Here is a 14,012-nt window from a genome sequence, read left to right as displayed (position 1 = left end):
GGTTTCACCATATTAGCCAGGCTGGTCTCAAACCCCTGACCTTGTGATTCGCCCGTCTTGGCCTCCCAAAGTGCTGGGATTAGAAGCATGAATGGGTTTCTTAAGTACTGCAGTGCCAGGCTTTGGGGGCACAGCTGTATTTTTTTTTTTTTTGAGACAGAGTCTCACTCTGTTGCCTACAATGGAGTGCAATGGCACGATCTTGGCTCACTGCCACCTCCACCTCCTGTGTTCAAGCGATTCTCCTGCCTCAGTCTCCCGAGGGATTATAGGCACATACCACAATGCCTGGCTAATTTTGTATTTTTAGTAGAGATGGTTTTCAACATGTTAGCCAGGCTGGTCTTGAACTCCTGACCTCAGGTGATCTGCCCACCTTGGCCTCCCAAAGTGCTGGGATTACAGGTGTGAGCCACTGTGCCCAGCAGAGGCCACAGTTGTTAATAGGACAGCCCAAGTTCCGCCTTGGATCCTCCAGTCTACTAGGAAATGTCAACTGTGCAAGTGGTCAGTGCTGGGCACTATGCCCACAAGATCCCGGTGGCATCTGGAAGGTAGCAGGGCAGCATCCCTTGCCTTTTCTCTTTCCCTGGTGTGGCTTGTTTGAAGGATGAGGAGCCAACAGGGGCGGTTTGGGGCACCTGGTTCCCTGGACCCTGGGCCTTGCTCCACTACCCAATTGTGATGTGATAAAAGGCTTACAACTAGGGCAGGGGGCAGCTGCTGGGCAGCCAGGACAGAGAGGGGCAGAGCCAGTCAGCACTGGTGCCCCATCTCAGATCCCTATCATCTTGGGAAACAGTAGCCCCGAGGTTCAGGAAGATGCTAAGTTAAATGTCCAGGGCACCCCAGTCTGTCCAGCATGGCCGAAACCCACACTCCCTATTCTTCCTTGAAGAAACTGTTATCTTTACTCAATGGCTTCGTGGCTGTAAGTATGTCACAATCCAGGCCCCTGGTATGTTGCAGCCCTTCCTCCACGGTCGGCTCCCCGAAAGAAATAATTTGATCCAAATTGGCATCGAGATCTGTGGTTCCCTAGAGAAGCAGGAGGGATGTAGGGCAGACGGAGGAGGAGGAACAGGAAGCGCTGGGACCTCCCGTCAACCCAGAACTGGTGAAATCCAGTGCAAACGTGTGTGATCTGGGGGAGCCCGGGCAGGGGATGGAAGAGCTTGGCTCTAAGTCAAATCCTGAAGCAGACAAAGTTGTTTGGGAAGGTCAGAAGGAAGGGATGCTTTCTTGATCTTTTAAATTTGTCAAGACATTTTTTTTCTTTACCATAAAAGTAACCCGAAATGTACATTGCTAAAGAATTGTCAGACCAGGCACGGTGGCTCACGCCTATGATCCAAGCACTTTGGGAGGCTGAGGCTGGGGGGATCATGAAGTCAGGAGTTCAAGACCAGCCTGGCCAAGATGGTAAAACCCAGTCTCTACTAAAAATACAAAAAAAAAAAAAAGGCTGGATATAGTGATGGGTGCCTGTAATCCCAGTTACTTGGGAAGCTGAGGCATGAGAATTGCTTGAATCTGGGCAACAAAGGTTGGCTGTAAGCTGAGATCATGCCATTGCACTCCAGCCTGGATGACACAGTCTCACTCTGTCTCACTTTAAAAAAAAAAAAAAAAAAAAAAAAGAAGTAATTGTCTTATAGTCTAAGGAAAAGCTGTCAGGAAAGAGAAGGAAATGAAGTATCATTTCTTGTCTCTTCACTTGTAATATTTTAAAAAGAAATAAGGCTGGGTGCAGCGGCTCACACCTGTAATTCCAGCACTTTGGAAGGCTGAGGCAGGCAGATTTCTTGAGCCTCGAGTTCAAGACCAGCATGGCAATATAGCGAGAACCCCAACCCGATTAAAAAAAAATAAAGTGTTACATACAAGTGGCCATGCCCACTTTCTTACAGATTATAAACAGCTGCTTTTGAGCTACACCCACAGAGCTGCATAGTTTCGACAGATACCTTAAGGCCTACGGAGGCCATGATATCTAGGTTTTTCAGGAAAAAAAAAATGTGCTAAACCCTGTCCTATGACATTATTTTATATTTATTTTTAGATAGACTCTTGCTCTGTTGTCCAGGCTGGCGTGATCTTAGCTCCCTGTAACCTCTGCCTCCTGGGTTTAATCGATTCTCCTGCCTCAGCCTCCTGAGTAGCTGGGATTACAGGTGCACACCACCATGCCTGGCTGATTTTTGTATTTTTAGTAGAGAGGAGGTTTTACCATGTTGGCTAGGCTGGTCTTGAACTCCTGACCTCAAGTGATCTGCCCACTTTGGTCTCCCAAAGTCCTGGGATTACAGGCGTGAGCCACTGTGCCCAGCCTATTTTATTCTTTGAGATGGGATCTTGCTATGTCATCCAGGCTGGAGTACAGTCATAGCTCACTGTGGCCTCAACCTCGTGGGTTCAAGTGATCTTCCCACTGCAGACGTCTGAGTAGCTGAGACTATAGGCACAAACCACCAAGCCTGGCTAGCTTTTTTTTTGGAGGGGGGATGGGGGACAGATGAGGTCTCACCAAGCTGCTCTTGAACTCCTGGGCTCAAGTGATACTCTCACCTCAACCTCCCAAAGTGCTGGGATTACAGGCATGAGCCACTGCACTCACCCAGTTCTATTTGTATCCAACTAGCAGATCACTCTTCTTTCTGATTTCTGTTCTACAGGTGTCTGGCATCATCCTCCTCGGCCTGGGCATTGGTGGTAAATGTGGAGGGACCTCCCTGACGAGTGTCCTTGGGCTGTCCACCGCATACCTGCTTCACGTGGGCTTTCTGTGCCTGGTAATGGGATGCATCACGATACTGCTTGGCTGTGCCGGGTGGTATGGAGCAGCTAAAGAGAGCAGAGGCATGCTCTTGTTTGTAAGTTGCATCTGCACACAGACCCCAAAACTGCCTCCCAAAACATACACGTCTTTTTTTTTTTTTTTTTTTTTTTTTTTTTTGAGATGGAGCTTCGCTCTTGTTGCCCAGGCTGGAGTGCAATGGCGCGATCTCAGCTCACCACAACCTCTGCCCTCCTGGGTTCAAACCATTCTCCTGCCTCAGTCTCCCGAACTACAGGCGCAGACCACCACTCCCAGCTAATTTTTGTATTTTTAGTAGAGATGGGGTTTCACCATGTTGACCGGGATGGTCTTGATCTCCTGACCTTGTGATCTGCCTTCCTTGGCCTCCCAAAGTGCTGGGATTACAGGCATGTGCCACCGTGCCCAGCCCAGATACAAATCTTTTACTGTTACTGTGTGTGTTGCAAACAATGCTGCTTGGTGTCCCCTATTTTTTTTTTTTTTTTAGGGACAGGGTCTCTGTCACCCAGGCTGGAGAGCAGTGGTGTAATCTCGGCTCACTGCAACCTCCACCTCCTGGGTTCAAGCGATTCTCTTGCCTCCGCCTCTGAGTAACTGGGATTACAGGCACCCACCACTGTGCCCATCTAATATTTGTATTTTTAGTAGAGATGGGGTTTCACCATGTTGGCCAGGCTGGTCTCAAACTCCTGACTTTGTGACCTGCCCGCCTCAGCCTCCTAAAGTGTTGGGATTACAAACGTGAGCCACTGTGCCCGGCTGAGTTCTTTCAAACTGGAGAGGCCGGGGTGGCCTGGGGTGCTGTGTCAGGAGAACAGGGACAGCCCCTCACCTGCAGGGCACAAGGTCGGGACGAGGCTGAGCAGGCTTCCGGCACTCCCCACCCCACGTGTTTTTCAGTGCATCCTGTCAATGATCATTGTCCTCATCGTGGAAGTGACAGCGGCCACCGTGGTCCTTCTTTTCTTTCCAATAGTAAGTACAGCCCTGCTCCTCCCACACAGCATTAGAAAGATACAGAACCAAGGCTGGGCACAGTGGCTCATGCATATAATCCCAGCACTTTGGGAGGCCGAGGCGGGCGGATCACCTGAGGTCAGGAGTTCGAGACCAGCCTGACCAACATGGTGAATCCCCGTCTCTAGTAAAAGTACACACACACACACACACACACACACACACACACACACAAATAGCCAGGTGTGGTAGCACACGCCTGTTATTCCAGCTACTCAGGAGGCTGAGGCAGGAAAATCACTTGAACCCAGGAGGCAGAGGTTGCAGTGAGCTGAGACTGTACTCCCACACTCCAGTGTGGGTGACAGAATGAGGCTCCGTTTCAGAAAAAGAAAAAAAAAAAAAAAAAGCAAAGATATAGAACCAATAGAAGCCCACCCCTCCCTGCCAGGCACCCACAATCGATTTGAGGACCCCGCGATGGAGGGGCCCATCACAGGTACCTCCTTCGATGGAGTGACAGCTGAACTCCTCGGCCTGTCCCTCCAAGGCCTCAGGAAACCTGCTGAGTTCGTTTAGTCCATCTCTCTTGTGTTTGGTGGCAGGAGAAGGGGAGGTGATCGGAAGTGCTTGCACATTGATTGGGGTTTTGAAATGTATTCAAAATAGAGGGACAATTTAACAAGATCCACCCAAATGACAAAAGCTTCAGCACTTTGACCCGGCAGTCCCATCTCTGGGAATTATTCAAGGACTCACTTGCTGGTGTGCAGAATGACATTCATACCAGGGCATGTGAAAGATTGCCAAGAGGGCCGGACATGGTGGCTCTCACCCATAATCTAGCACTTTGGGAGGCTGAGACAAGTAAATCACCTGAGGTCAGGAGTTTGACACCAGCCTGGCCAACATGGTGAAACCCCATCTCTACTAAAAATTCAAAAAAAAATTGGCTGGGCTTGATAGCATAGGCCTGTAATCCCAGCTACTCGGGAGGCTGAGGCAGGAGAATCGCTTGAAGCCACGAGGCAGAGGTTGCAGTGAGCTGAGATTGCACCACTGCACTCCAGCATGGGCAACAAGAGCAGAACTCCATCCATCCATCCATCCATCCATCCATCCATCCATCCATCCATCCATCCAGGAAGAGAGAGAGAAAGACTACAAAGACCTAGCGAGTATGAAACTATGAACAAGGGTTTAGGCAAGTTAAAATACAACCATACAGTGGAGTCCTGAACACACAGGTACAGGGAAGGAGGCGGCTCTCTGGGCACCAGATGGAATGCTCTCCAGCGTAGAGTGCTGTCCTCACTGGCATCCTCCACAGAGGCTGACCCTGAAACAAGAATTCCAAGGCATGTGGTTTATTTGGGAGGTGATCCCAGAAAGCACCTGCAGGGGATATGGGAAATGAGGCAGGTAAGGGAAGAAAGCCCACAAAAGGGGACACTGGGCACAGCACAGAACATGCACTGAAGTTATTCCACTCCAGTGGAGAGGGAGCCGGGGTATTGATCCAACAATGAATCAAGGGCTGCTCCCAGGGGGCACGTGGGCTCAGAGGCCAGAGAATCCTCACTTGCTGGCACTAGGGAGCCAGGGCAGTGGGCACAGAACTGACAAGGGCCACAGGGTTACGGACCACCAAGAGCCCCTGCTACTCTTGTCAAGAGCAGCCAGACGCAGAAAAAAAAAACCGAGTACAGCATAAACCAAATAGGAAAAATAGTGAAAATATGCTTTGCTTTGACACACATAGAACATCTCTTTGGGGGCACAGGAAACAGTTAACAGTCATTGGTATGGAGTGGGAGGGAGGAAATTTTTTGGCTGGAAGGGGTGGGAGAGAGACTTTTCATGGTCTGCCCTTCTGTGCATTGTCAATTTCAAACCACGTGCCTCTATCATCGCTTTGCAGAAGGATTTTTTCTAACCTTTATTTAAAAAACAGAAAATTAAATGTGCTCCTCTTGTGCAGAGAGAGATTCCGTGGAAGGTGATATTCAATTCTTTAATGGAGTTTCAGCTCCATCGTGGGTGCGGCAGGTTGTGGGCGATGCCAAAGAGCAGATGATTCAAATTCGTGTGTGATGGGTACAGAGAGATACCCTTGGCTCCAGACCCACACATCTCCCTGTTTCCCTCTCTTGGGGGGCACAGTAGCCTCCAAGTGTCTTCCTCTAGCACAGACCCATGAGCTGAGGGTAGGAAAAGCGAAGGCAGCACAAGGGAAGCCCCCACCTCCCCACGCTATCCTCGAGCACCCTGGCCAATGAACCGGCGCCCCTCTTGCTAGTTGGGGCACTGATCACTTCCTGTCCCATCTGTGAGGTTCGAGATGTGGCCTTGGAACACAGCTTCGTGACCCTGAGGAAGAACTACAGAGGTTACAATGAGCCAGACGACTACTCTACACAGTGGAATTTGGTCATGGAGAAGGTGAGACTTGCTTCCAAAGAAAAAAAAAAATAGTGGTAAAAGATACACAACGAGGGCCGGCCATGGTGGCTCACACCTGCAATCCCAGTGCTTTGGGAGGCCGAGGCAGGTGGATCGCCCGAGGTTCGGGAGTTTGAGACCAGCCTGGCCAACATGGCGAAACCCCGTTTCTACTAAAAATACAAAAATTAGCCAGGTGTGGGCGTGTGTGCCAGAAATTCCAGCTGCTCGGGAGATGGAGGCAGGAGAATCACTTGAACCTGGGAGGCGGAGGCTGCAGCGAGCTGAGGTTTTAGCCACTGCATTCCAGTCTGGGCAACAAAGTGAGACTCCATCTCAAAAAAATAACAAAAACAAACAAAAAAATGGCCAGGCTCGGTGGCTCACCCCTTTAATCCCAGCACGTTGGAGGCCGAGGCAGGCAGATCACCTGAGGTCAGGAGTTTGATACCATCCTGGCCAACATGGTGAAAGCCTATCTCTACTAAAAATACAAAAATTAGCTGGGTATGGTGGCAGGCGCCTGTAATCCCAGCTACTCGGGAGACTGAGGCAGGAGAATCGCTTGAACCTGGGAGGCGGAGGTTGCAGTGAGTGGAGATCTCGCCACTGTACTCCAGCCTGGGCAAGAGGAGCGAAACTCTGTCTCAAAACAAACAAACAAACTACTGAGATTGAGGAGCTGTTTGTTACTTCTGCATAACTTAGCCCAGCCTGGCTGATACAGGGATTGTGGCTAACCTGTTTCTTTTTCCCACATCCCCAGCTGTGGCTAATGTGGGAAGAGGGTTCTCGGTGGCCGGGAACAGTGGCTCACGCCTGTAATCCCAGCACTTTGCAAGGCCGAGGCGGTGGATGACTTGAGGTCAGCAGTGCGAGACCAACCTGGCCAACATGGTCAAACCTGGTCTCTACTAAAAATACAAAAATTAACCTGATGTGATGGCAGGCTCCTGCAGTCCCAGCTACTTGGCAGGCTGAGGCAGGAGATTTGCTTGAACCTGGGAGGCGGAGGCTGCAGTGAGCTGAGATTGTGCCATTACATTCCAGCCTGGGCAACTGAGCAAGACTCTGTTGAAAAGAAAAGGGGGTTCATGGAAGGCCTTTCTGGGGAGGGACATTTCGATAGAGACCTGAATGAAATAAGGGAGAAAACCATGCAGATATTTAGAAGAACATTGCAGAAAGAGGAAACGGCCTATGCAAAGGCTCTGAGCCAGGAGCCAGCTGTGTTTGTGGACAGCAAAGGAACCAGTGTGGCTGGAGCTGAATGAATAAGCGGAAGGACTGGGAGCAGGGCAAGGGCAGGAGGTGACAGAGGCCCATCGCACAGGGCCTTATGGACCACTGAGGAGTTCAGCTTTTTTTCTTCTTCTTTTCTTTTTAGAGGCAGGGTCTTGCTGTGTTGTCTAGGCTGGAATGCAGTGGCGTGATCATAGCTCACTACAGCCTTGATCTCCTGGGCTCCATCGATCCTCCAGCCTCAGCCTCCTGAGTAGCTGGGACTACAGGTGTCTGCCAGCATGCCTGGCTAATTTTTGAATTTTTTGCCGAGATGGGGGTCTCACTCTGTTTCCCAGGCTAGAAGTTCAGCTTTTACCCTGAGTGAGATGGGAGCCAGGAAGGGTTCTGAGCTGGGCTGGGATGGTTATAAGGGGATGTTTAGCAGACTCTGGAATATTGTGACCACACTGGACAGTAGCCATGAGAACCATGATTTCTGATGTTTTCATTATTTTATTATTTGAAAGGGACTCTCTAAATATTTCTTCTCCTCTCTATAGCTGAAGTGCTGTGGGGTAAAGAACTACACAGATTTTTCTGGCTCTTCCTTCGAAATGACAACAGGCCACACTTACCCTAGGGGTTGCTGTAAATCCATCGGAACCGTGGCCTGTGACGGACGCAACGTGTCCACATATGTCATCCACCAGAAGGTAACTGGAGATTTTGTGTGTTGCCTTGACAGACCCCTGAGGGCTGGTGACTTTCTTATTTTATTGTTTTGAGACGGAGTTTCCCTCATTGCCCAGTCTGGAGTGCAGTGGTGTGATCTCGGCTCACTGCAAACTCTGCCTCCCAGGTTCAAGTGATTTTCCTGCCTCAGCCTCCCAAGTAGCTGGGATCACAGGCACGCACCACCACACCAGGCTAATTTTTAAATTTTAGTAGAGATGGGTTTTCACCATGTTGATCAGGATGGTCTTTAACTTCAGGTGATCCACCCACCTTGGCCTCCCAAAGTACTGGAATTACAGGCATGAGCCACCGCGCCTGACTGCTCATCTAATTTTTTAGACAATTTATTGAAGAGACAGGGCCTTGCTATGTTTCCCAGGCTGGTCTTGAATTCCTGGCCTCAGACAATCCTTCCGTCTCAGTCCCCCAAGTATCTGGGACTACAGGTGCACACCACCACACCTGGCTAATTTTTGTATTTTTTGTAGAGACGAGGTTTTGCCATGTTATCCAGGCTGATCTTGAACTCCTGGGCTTGGGGAATCTGCCAGCCTCAGCCTCTCAAAGTGCTGAGATTACAGGCATGCCCAGCTTTATTTATTCATTTGGAGATGGGGTCTTGATCTGTCACCAGGCTAGAGTGTAGTGGTGCAATCTTGGCTCACTGCAACCTCTGACTCCTGGGTTCAAGTGATTCTCCTGCCTCAGCCTCCCAAGTAGCTGGGATTACAGGTGCCCACCACCATACCCAGCTAATTTTTATATTTTTAGTAGAGACGGGGTTTTACCATGTTCGCCAGAATGGTCTCAATGTCTTGACCTCGTGATTCACCTGCCTCATCTCCCAAAGTGCCAAGATTACAGGCATGAGCCACTGCACCTGGCCTATTTATTTTTGAGACAAGGTCTTGCTCTGTCCCCTAGGCAGGAATGCAGTGACATGATCATGGCTCTCACTGCAGCCTCAACTGGCTGGGCTCAAGCAATTCTCCTGCCTCAGTCTCTAAGTAGCTGGGACTACAGCTGCATGCCAGGCTAATATTTAATTTTTTTTTTTTTTTTTGAGACGGAGTTTTGCTCTTGTTACCCAGGCTGGAGTGCAATGGCGTGATCTCGGCTCACTGCAACCTCCACCTCCTGGGTTCAGGCAATTCTCCTGCCTCAGTCTCCTGAGTAGCTGGGATTACAGGCACGTGCCACCATGCCCGGCTAATTTTTTGTATTTTTAGTAGAGACGGGGTTTCACCCTGTTGACGGGGTTGGTCTCGATCTCTCGACCTCGTGATCCACCCGCCTCGGCCTCCCAAAGTGCTGGGATTACAGGCTTGAGCCACTGCGCCCGGCTTAAATTTTTTAATAGAGATGGAGTCTCACTATGTTACCCAGGCTGCTGGTCTTGAACTCCTGGGCTCGTGATCCTCCTGTCTTGGCTTCCCAAAGTGCTGGGATTATAGACATGAGCCACCATGCCTGGCCTTTGATTCTTTTACTCCTCTCAAAATTCTTGTAAAGCAGATAGATCCAGGGAGTACCATTTATAGATGGGAAAATGGTGTTCAGAGAGATATAGTGATTTCTCCAAGGTCACACAGCTAGTAATAATCGAGGGCGTCCAACCACACTTAATCACTACACTGGAACCTTAGCACAGACAAACAGAAGGGAGTCATCGGCATGTTCTACTGGGGGAATGAGGACAGGGAAGATGCTAGGTGGCAGGAGTAGGTGGCAGTCCAGTGAGATGGAGCAAAGGCCCTCATGGCTCTGTTCCCTTCTCCTCAAAGGATCTGAGAGGCGTCTGAATGGCCCAGTGAGTTGGGGTTGATGACAACTTGCAGTCAATGAGCCCCGAACCAGCTCCTGCTTGTTTTGGTGTTTGTTTCATCAGGGCTGTTTCCAGAAACTCCTGAAAATCACCAAGACTCAGAGCTTCACCCTGAGTGGGGGCTCTCTGGGAGCTGCAGTGATACAGGTAAGACCCAGCCTCCATAGGGCACATCGAGCCGTTTTATTAAGCACTGACTGCCCAGACACGGTGGCTCACATCTGTAATCCGAGCACTTCGGGAGGCTGAAGCTGGTGGATCAACTGAGGTCAGGAGTTCAAGACCAGCCTGACCAACCTGGAGAAACTCTGTGTCCATGAAAAATATAAACTTACCCGGGAGTGGTAGCACATACCTGTAGTCCCAGCTACTCAGGAGGCTGAGGTAGAAGAATTGCTTGAACCCAGGAGGCGGAGGTTGCGAAGAGCCGAGATTGCACCATTGCATGCCAGACTGGGCAACAAGAGTGAACACTGTCAAAAAAAAAAAAAAAAAAAAAAAGCACCTGACAAATACTGTTTTGGTCACTGGGACAAAGCAGCGAACAAAATACAACACTAAAATAAATAAATAAATAAAAGAAATAAACTAAACAAAGAAGAGCAAACTAAACCCAAAGCCAGCAGAAGGAAGACACTAAAGATCAGAGTGAAAATAAGTAAAATGGAGAAAAACAGTAAGACCAAAATTTGATTCTTTGAAAAGATAAAAAAGGTCGGTTGTAATGGCTCAGCCTGTAATTCTAGCACTTTGAGAGGCTGAGGTAGGAGGATTGCTTGAGCCCAGGAGTTCGAAATCGGCCTGAGCAACATAGTGAGATCCCTGTCTCTACAAAAACAAAAATAAGAAAATTATCCAGGTGTGGTGGCACATGCTAGTAGTCCCAGCTATTTGGGAGGATGAGGGAGGAGGATCACTTGAGCCTGGGATATCAAGGCTAGTGAGGCATGATTGTGTCACTGCACTCCATCCTGAATGACAGTGATGCCCTGTCTCAAAAAAAAGATACACAAAACAAAATTGACAGAACTTTAGACTGAAGGGGAAAAAAAGGGAAAGATTACTCAAATTACTAAAATAGGGAATGAAAGACAGACATCACTACTGATCTTACAGAAAGAAAGCAACGATTAGGGAATAGTGTGAACCTGTATGCAATAAATTAGATAACCTAGATGGAATACACACATTCCTAGATAAACACGAACTACCAAAACTGACTCAAGAAGAAGTAGAATGTCTAAATAGATCTACAACAAGTGATTAGATTAAATTAGTAACCAAAAACTTCCCACGAAGAAAAGATCAGGTCCAGATATCCTCACTGGAAAGACTACTAAACTTTGAGAGAAGAATTAACACCATTGTTTCACCCACAAACTCTGCCAATAAAAAGAGGGAAGACATATTTCCCAATTTATTCTATGATGCCATTACAAGATATTGCAGTGACATACATAAGAAAGTAAAACTATAGATCAATGTCTCTTATTTTTGAGATGGAGTCTTGCTCTGTCAAACAGGCTGGAGTGCAGTGGTGCAACCTCTGCCTCCTGGGTTCACATGATTCCCCTGCCTCAGTCTCCACAGCTGGGATTACAGGCATTGACCAGCTAATTTTTGTATTTTTAGTAGAGACAATGTTTTTCCTGGTTGGCCAGGCTGATCTGGAACTCCTGACCTCAAATGATCCGCCTCCCTCAGCCTCCCAAAGTGCTGGGATTACAGGTGTGAGCCACTGAGCCCAACCCAGTGTCTCTTTTGAATATAGATGCGAAAATCCTCAACAAAATACTAGCAGGTTAAATCCAGCAATATATAAAAAGATCAAGTGGGATGTATCCCAGAAAGGAAAGGCTGGTTAAAGATATGAATATTAATATAATATACAATATTGATAGAATGAAGGTCAAAAACCATACGATCCTCTCAATAAATGCAGAGTATTTGATAGAATCTTTACCATTCTTGATAAAAAAAAAAAACCCTGAAAAATCTAGGAATATAAGGGAATTTCCTCAGTTTTATATCAAAAAGGACAAGTGACAAAACAAAATATCGATAAACGGACATTGTCAAAATGAAAAACATGTTTCAAAGGACATGAAGAAAGTGAAAAGACAAATCATGGCTTGGGAAAAAAATTGCATCTTGGTTAACTACATGGGACTTGTATCCAGAATACATAAAGAATTATTATATCTTAATAATAAAAAGACAACCCGACTAAAATGGACAAGCGATTTGATTTTATCAAAAGAAGGGATACAGCTGGCCAATAATCACAAAAATGCTTTACCACCATTAATCATTAGGGAAATGCAAATAAAAACACTTACTCCCACTAGATGGCTAAAGTAAGAAAGACAATAACAAGTGTTACAAGGATGTGGCGATATTAGAACCCTTACACATTGTTGGTGAGATTGTAAAATGGTGAAGCCACTTCCTAAAATGTTAAACATAGAATTATTTGTCCCAGCAATTTCTCTCCCATGTTTATATCCAAGATGATTGAAGACATGTATTCACACAAAAACCTTTATGTGAATGCTCACAGCAGGATTATTCATAATAATAAAAAAGTAGATAAAACCCAAATGTTCATCAACTGATGAATGGAAAAAGAAAATGTATATCCTTGTCTGGGCACAGTGGCTTATGCCTGTAATCCCAGCACTTTGGGAGGCTGAGGCGGGGCATATCATGGTCAGGAGTTCGAGATCAGCCTGACCAACATGATGAAACCCCGTCTCTACTAAAAATACAAAAATTAGGCCAAGTGCAGTGGCTCATGCCTGTAATCCCAGCCTTCTGGGAGGCCGAGGTGGGCGAATCACGAGGTCAGGAGTTTGAGACCAACCTGGCCAACGTGGTGAAACCCCGTCTCTACTAAAAATACAAAAATAAGCTGGGTGTGGTGGCCTGTAATCCCAGCTACTCTGGAGGCTGAGGCAGGAGAATCTCTTGAACCCGGAATGCAGCGAGCAGAGATTGTGCCACTGCACTCCAGCTGGGGCAACAGTGCGAGACTATATCTCACACACACACAAAATTAGCCAGGTGTGGTGGTGGGCACCTGTGATCCCAGCTACTGGGGAGGCTGAGGCAGGACAATTGCTTGAACCTGGGAGGTGGATGTTGCAGTCAGCTGAGATCGTTCCCCTGCACTCCAGCCTGGGCAACAGAACCAGAATCCTTCTCAAAAAAAGAAGTGGACATGGATGCACTTTGTTTCCTCTCTTAACTGAACTGCAGTGGCTCCAGCTTAGCCCAGATGGTTCTTCAGCCATCTGTAAACCCTGCCCCTCACCTTTCTGGAACAGGATGCTCCTCCTGCCCCCATAACTCCACTATGATTCTGGTTCGGAGGTCTCTAACATTGGATCCATGTTTTCTTCTGTGCCCATTTCAGTTGCCAGGAATTCTTGCCACCTTGCTGCTGTTTATCAAGCTGGGCTGACACCCAGGGTGGAGAAGACGGGACACCTGGGCCCACCTGGCTGCTGGAGATTTGGTCTGTTTTATTTCTCTGTGGCACCCACTGCTTCTGGAGGGAGATTGTTAATAAAAGACCCAGGAAACCCCTGTCCAGCCTGACTCCTTTCTCCTTACTTTTATTTTTGTCAATGATTTTATCTCAAAATACCTGAATGAGATGCTATGTCTTTCTTTCTCATGCAACTTTCCTGTTTAGTAAATTACTCTTGGTGTGTGCATAGTTTTTTGTTTTTTTAACAGAGAGTCTTGCTGTGTTGCCCAGGCTGGAGTGCAATGGCATGATCTCAGTTCACTGCAACCTCTGCCTTCTGGGTTCAAGCAATTCTGCCTCAGCCTCCTGAGTAGCTGGGATTGCAGGGGCCCACCACCACGCCTGACTAATTTTTGTATTTTTAGTAGAGAGAGAGTTTCACCATGTTGGCCAGGCTGGTCTCAAACTCCTGACCTCAGGTGATCCACCCGCCTCAGCCTCCCAAAGTGCTAGGATTATGGGCATAAGCCACCATG

General features: G+C 47.9%; 1 protein-coding gene across 2 annotated transcripts; it reads left to right on the top strand.

Annotated features, from left to right (window-relative positions):
• Positions 1-726: 726 nt before the first annotated feature.
• Positions 727-13,592, top strand: TSPAN16 (tetraspanin 16). 2 transcript variants are annotated; one of them, XM_003941786.4, is made up of 7 exons: positions 727-931; positions 2,676-2,873; positions 3,722-3,796; positions 6,113-6,220; positions 8,005-8,157; positions 10,068-10,151; positions 13,420-13,592. In XM_003941786.4, the coding sequence occupies exons 1-7, from the start codon at positions 863-865 to the stop codon at positions 13,465-13,467; spliced, it is 735 nt and encodes a 244-aa protein (XP_003941835.1). In that variant the 5' UTR covers positions 727-862; the 3' UTR covers positions 13,468-13,592. The 2 variants fall into 2 exon arrangements, with proteins under 2 accessions (XP_003941835.1, XP_003941836.1); XM_003941787.2 differs by lacking the exon at positions 3,722-3,796.
• Positions 13,593-14,012: the final 420 nt, after the last annotated feature.

Source organism: Saimiri boliviensis, chromosome 14 (assembly GCF_048565385.1).
Source record: "Saimiri boliviensis isolate mSaiBol1 chromosome 14, mSaiBol1.pri, whole genome shotgun sequence".
Taxonomy (NCBI): domain Eukaryota; kingdom Metazoa; phylum Chordata; class Mammalia; order Primates; family Cebidae; genus Saimiri; species Saimiri boliviensis.
Note: the sequence above shows the minus strand (reverse complement) of the source record. Positions and strands in the feature narration are given on the sequence as shown.

What these genes read in the sequence shown, in the direction of transcription:
- TSPAN16 (XM_003941786.4), top strand. Translation starts at nt 863, where the DNA reads ATGGCCGAAACCCACACTCCCTATTCTTCCTTGAAGAAACTGTTATCT. An exon ending in TACTCAATGGCTTCGTGGCT is followed by an intron (nt 932 to 2,675) that starts GTAAGTATGTCA and finishes TCTGTTCTACAG; the next exon opens with GTGTCTGGCATCATCCTCCT. An exon ending in CATATGTCATCCACCAGAAG is followed by an intron (nt 8,158 to 10,067) that starts GTAACTGGAGAT and finishes TTGTTTCATCAG; the next exon opens with GGCTGTTTCCAGAAACTCCT.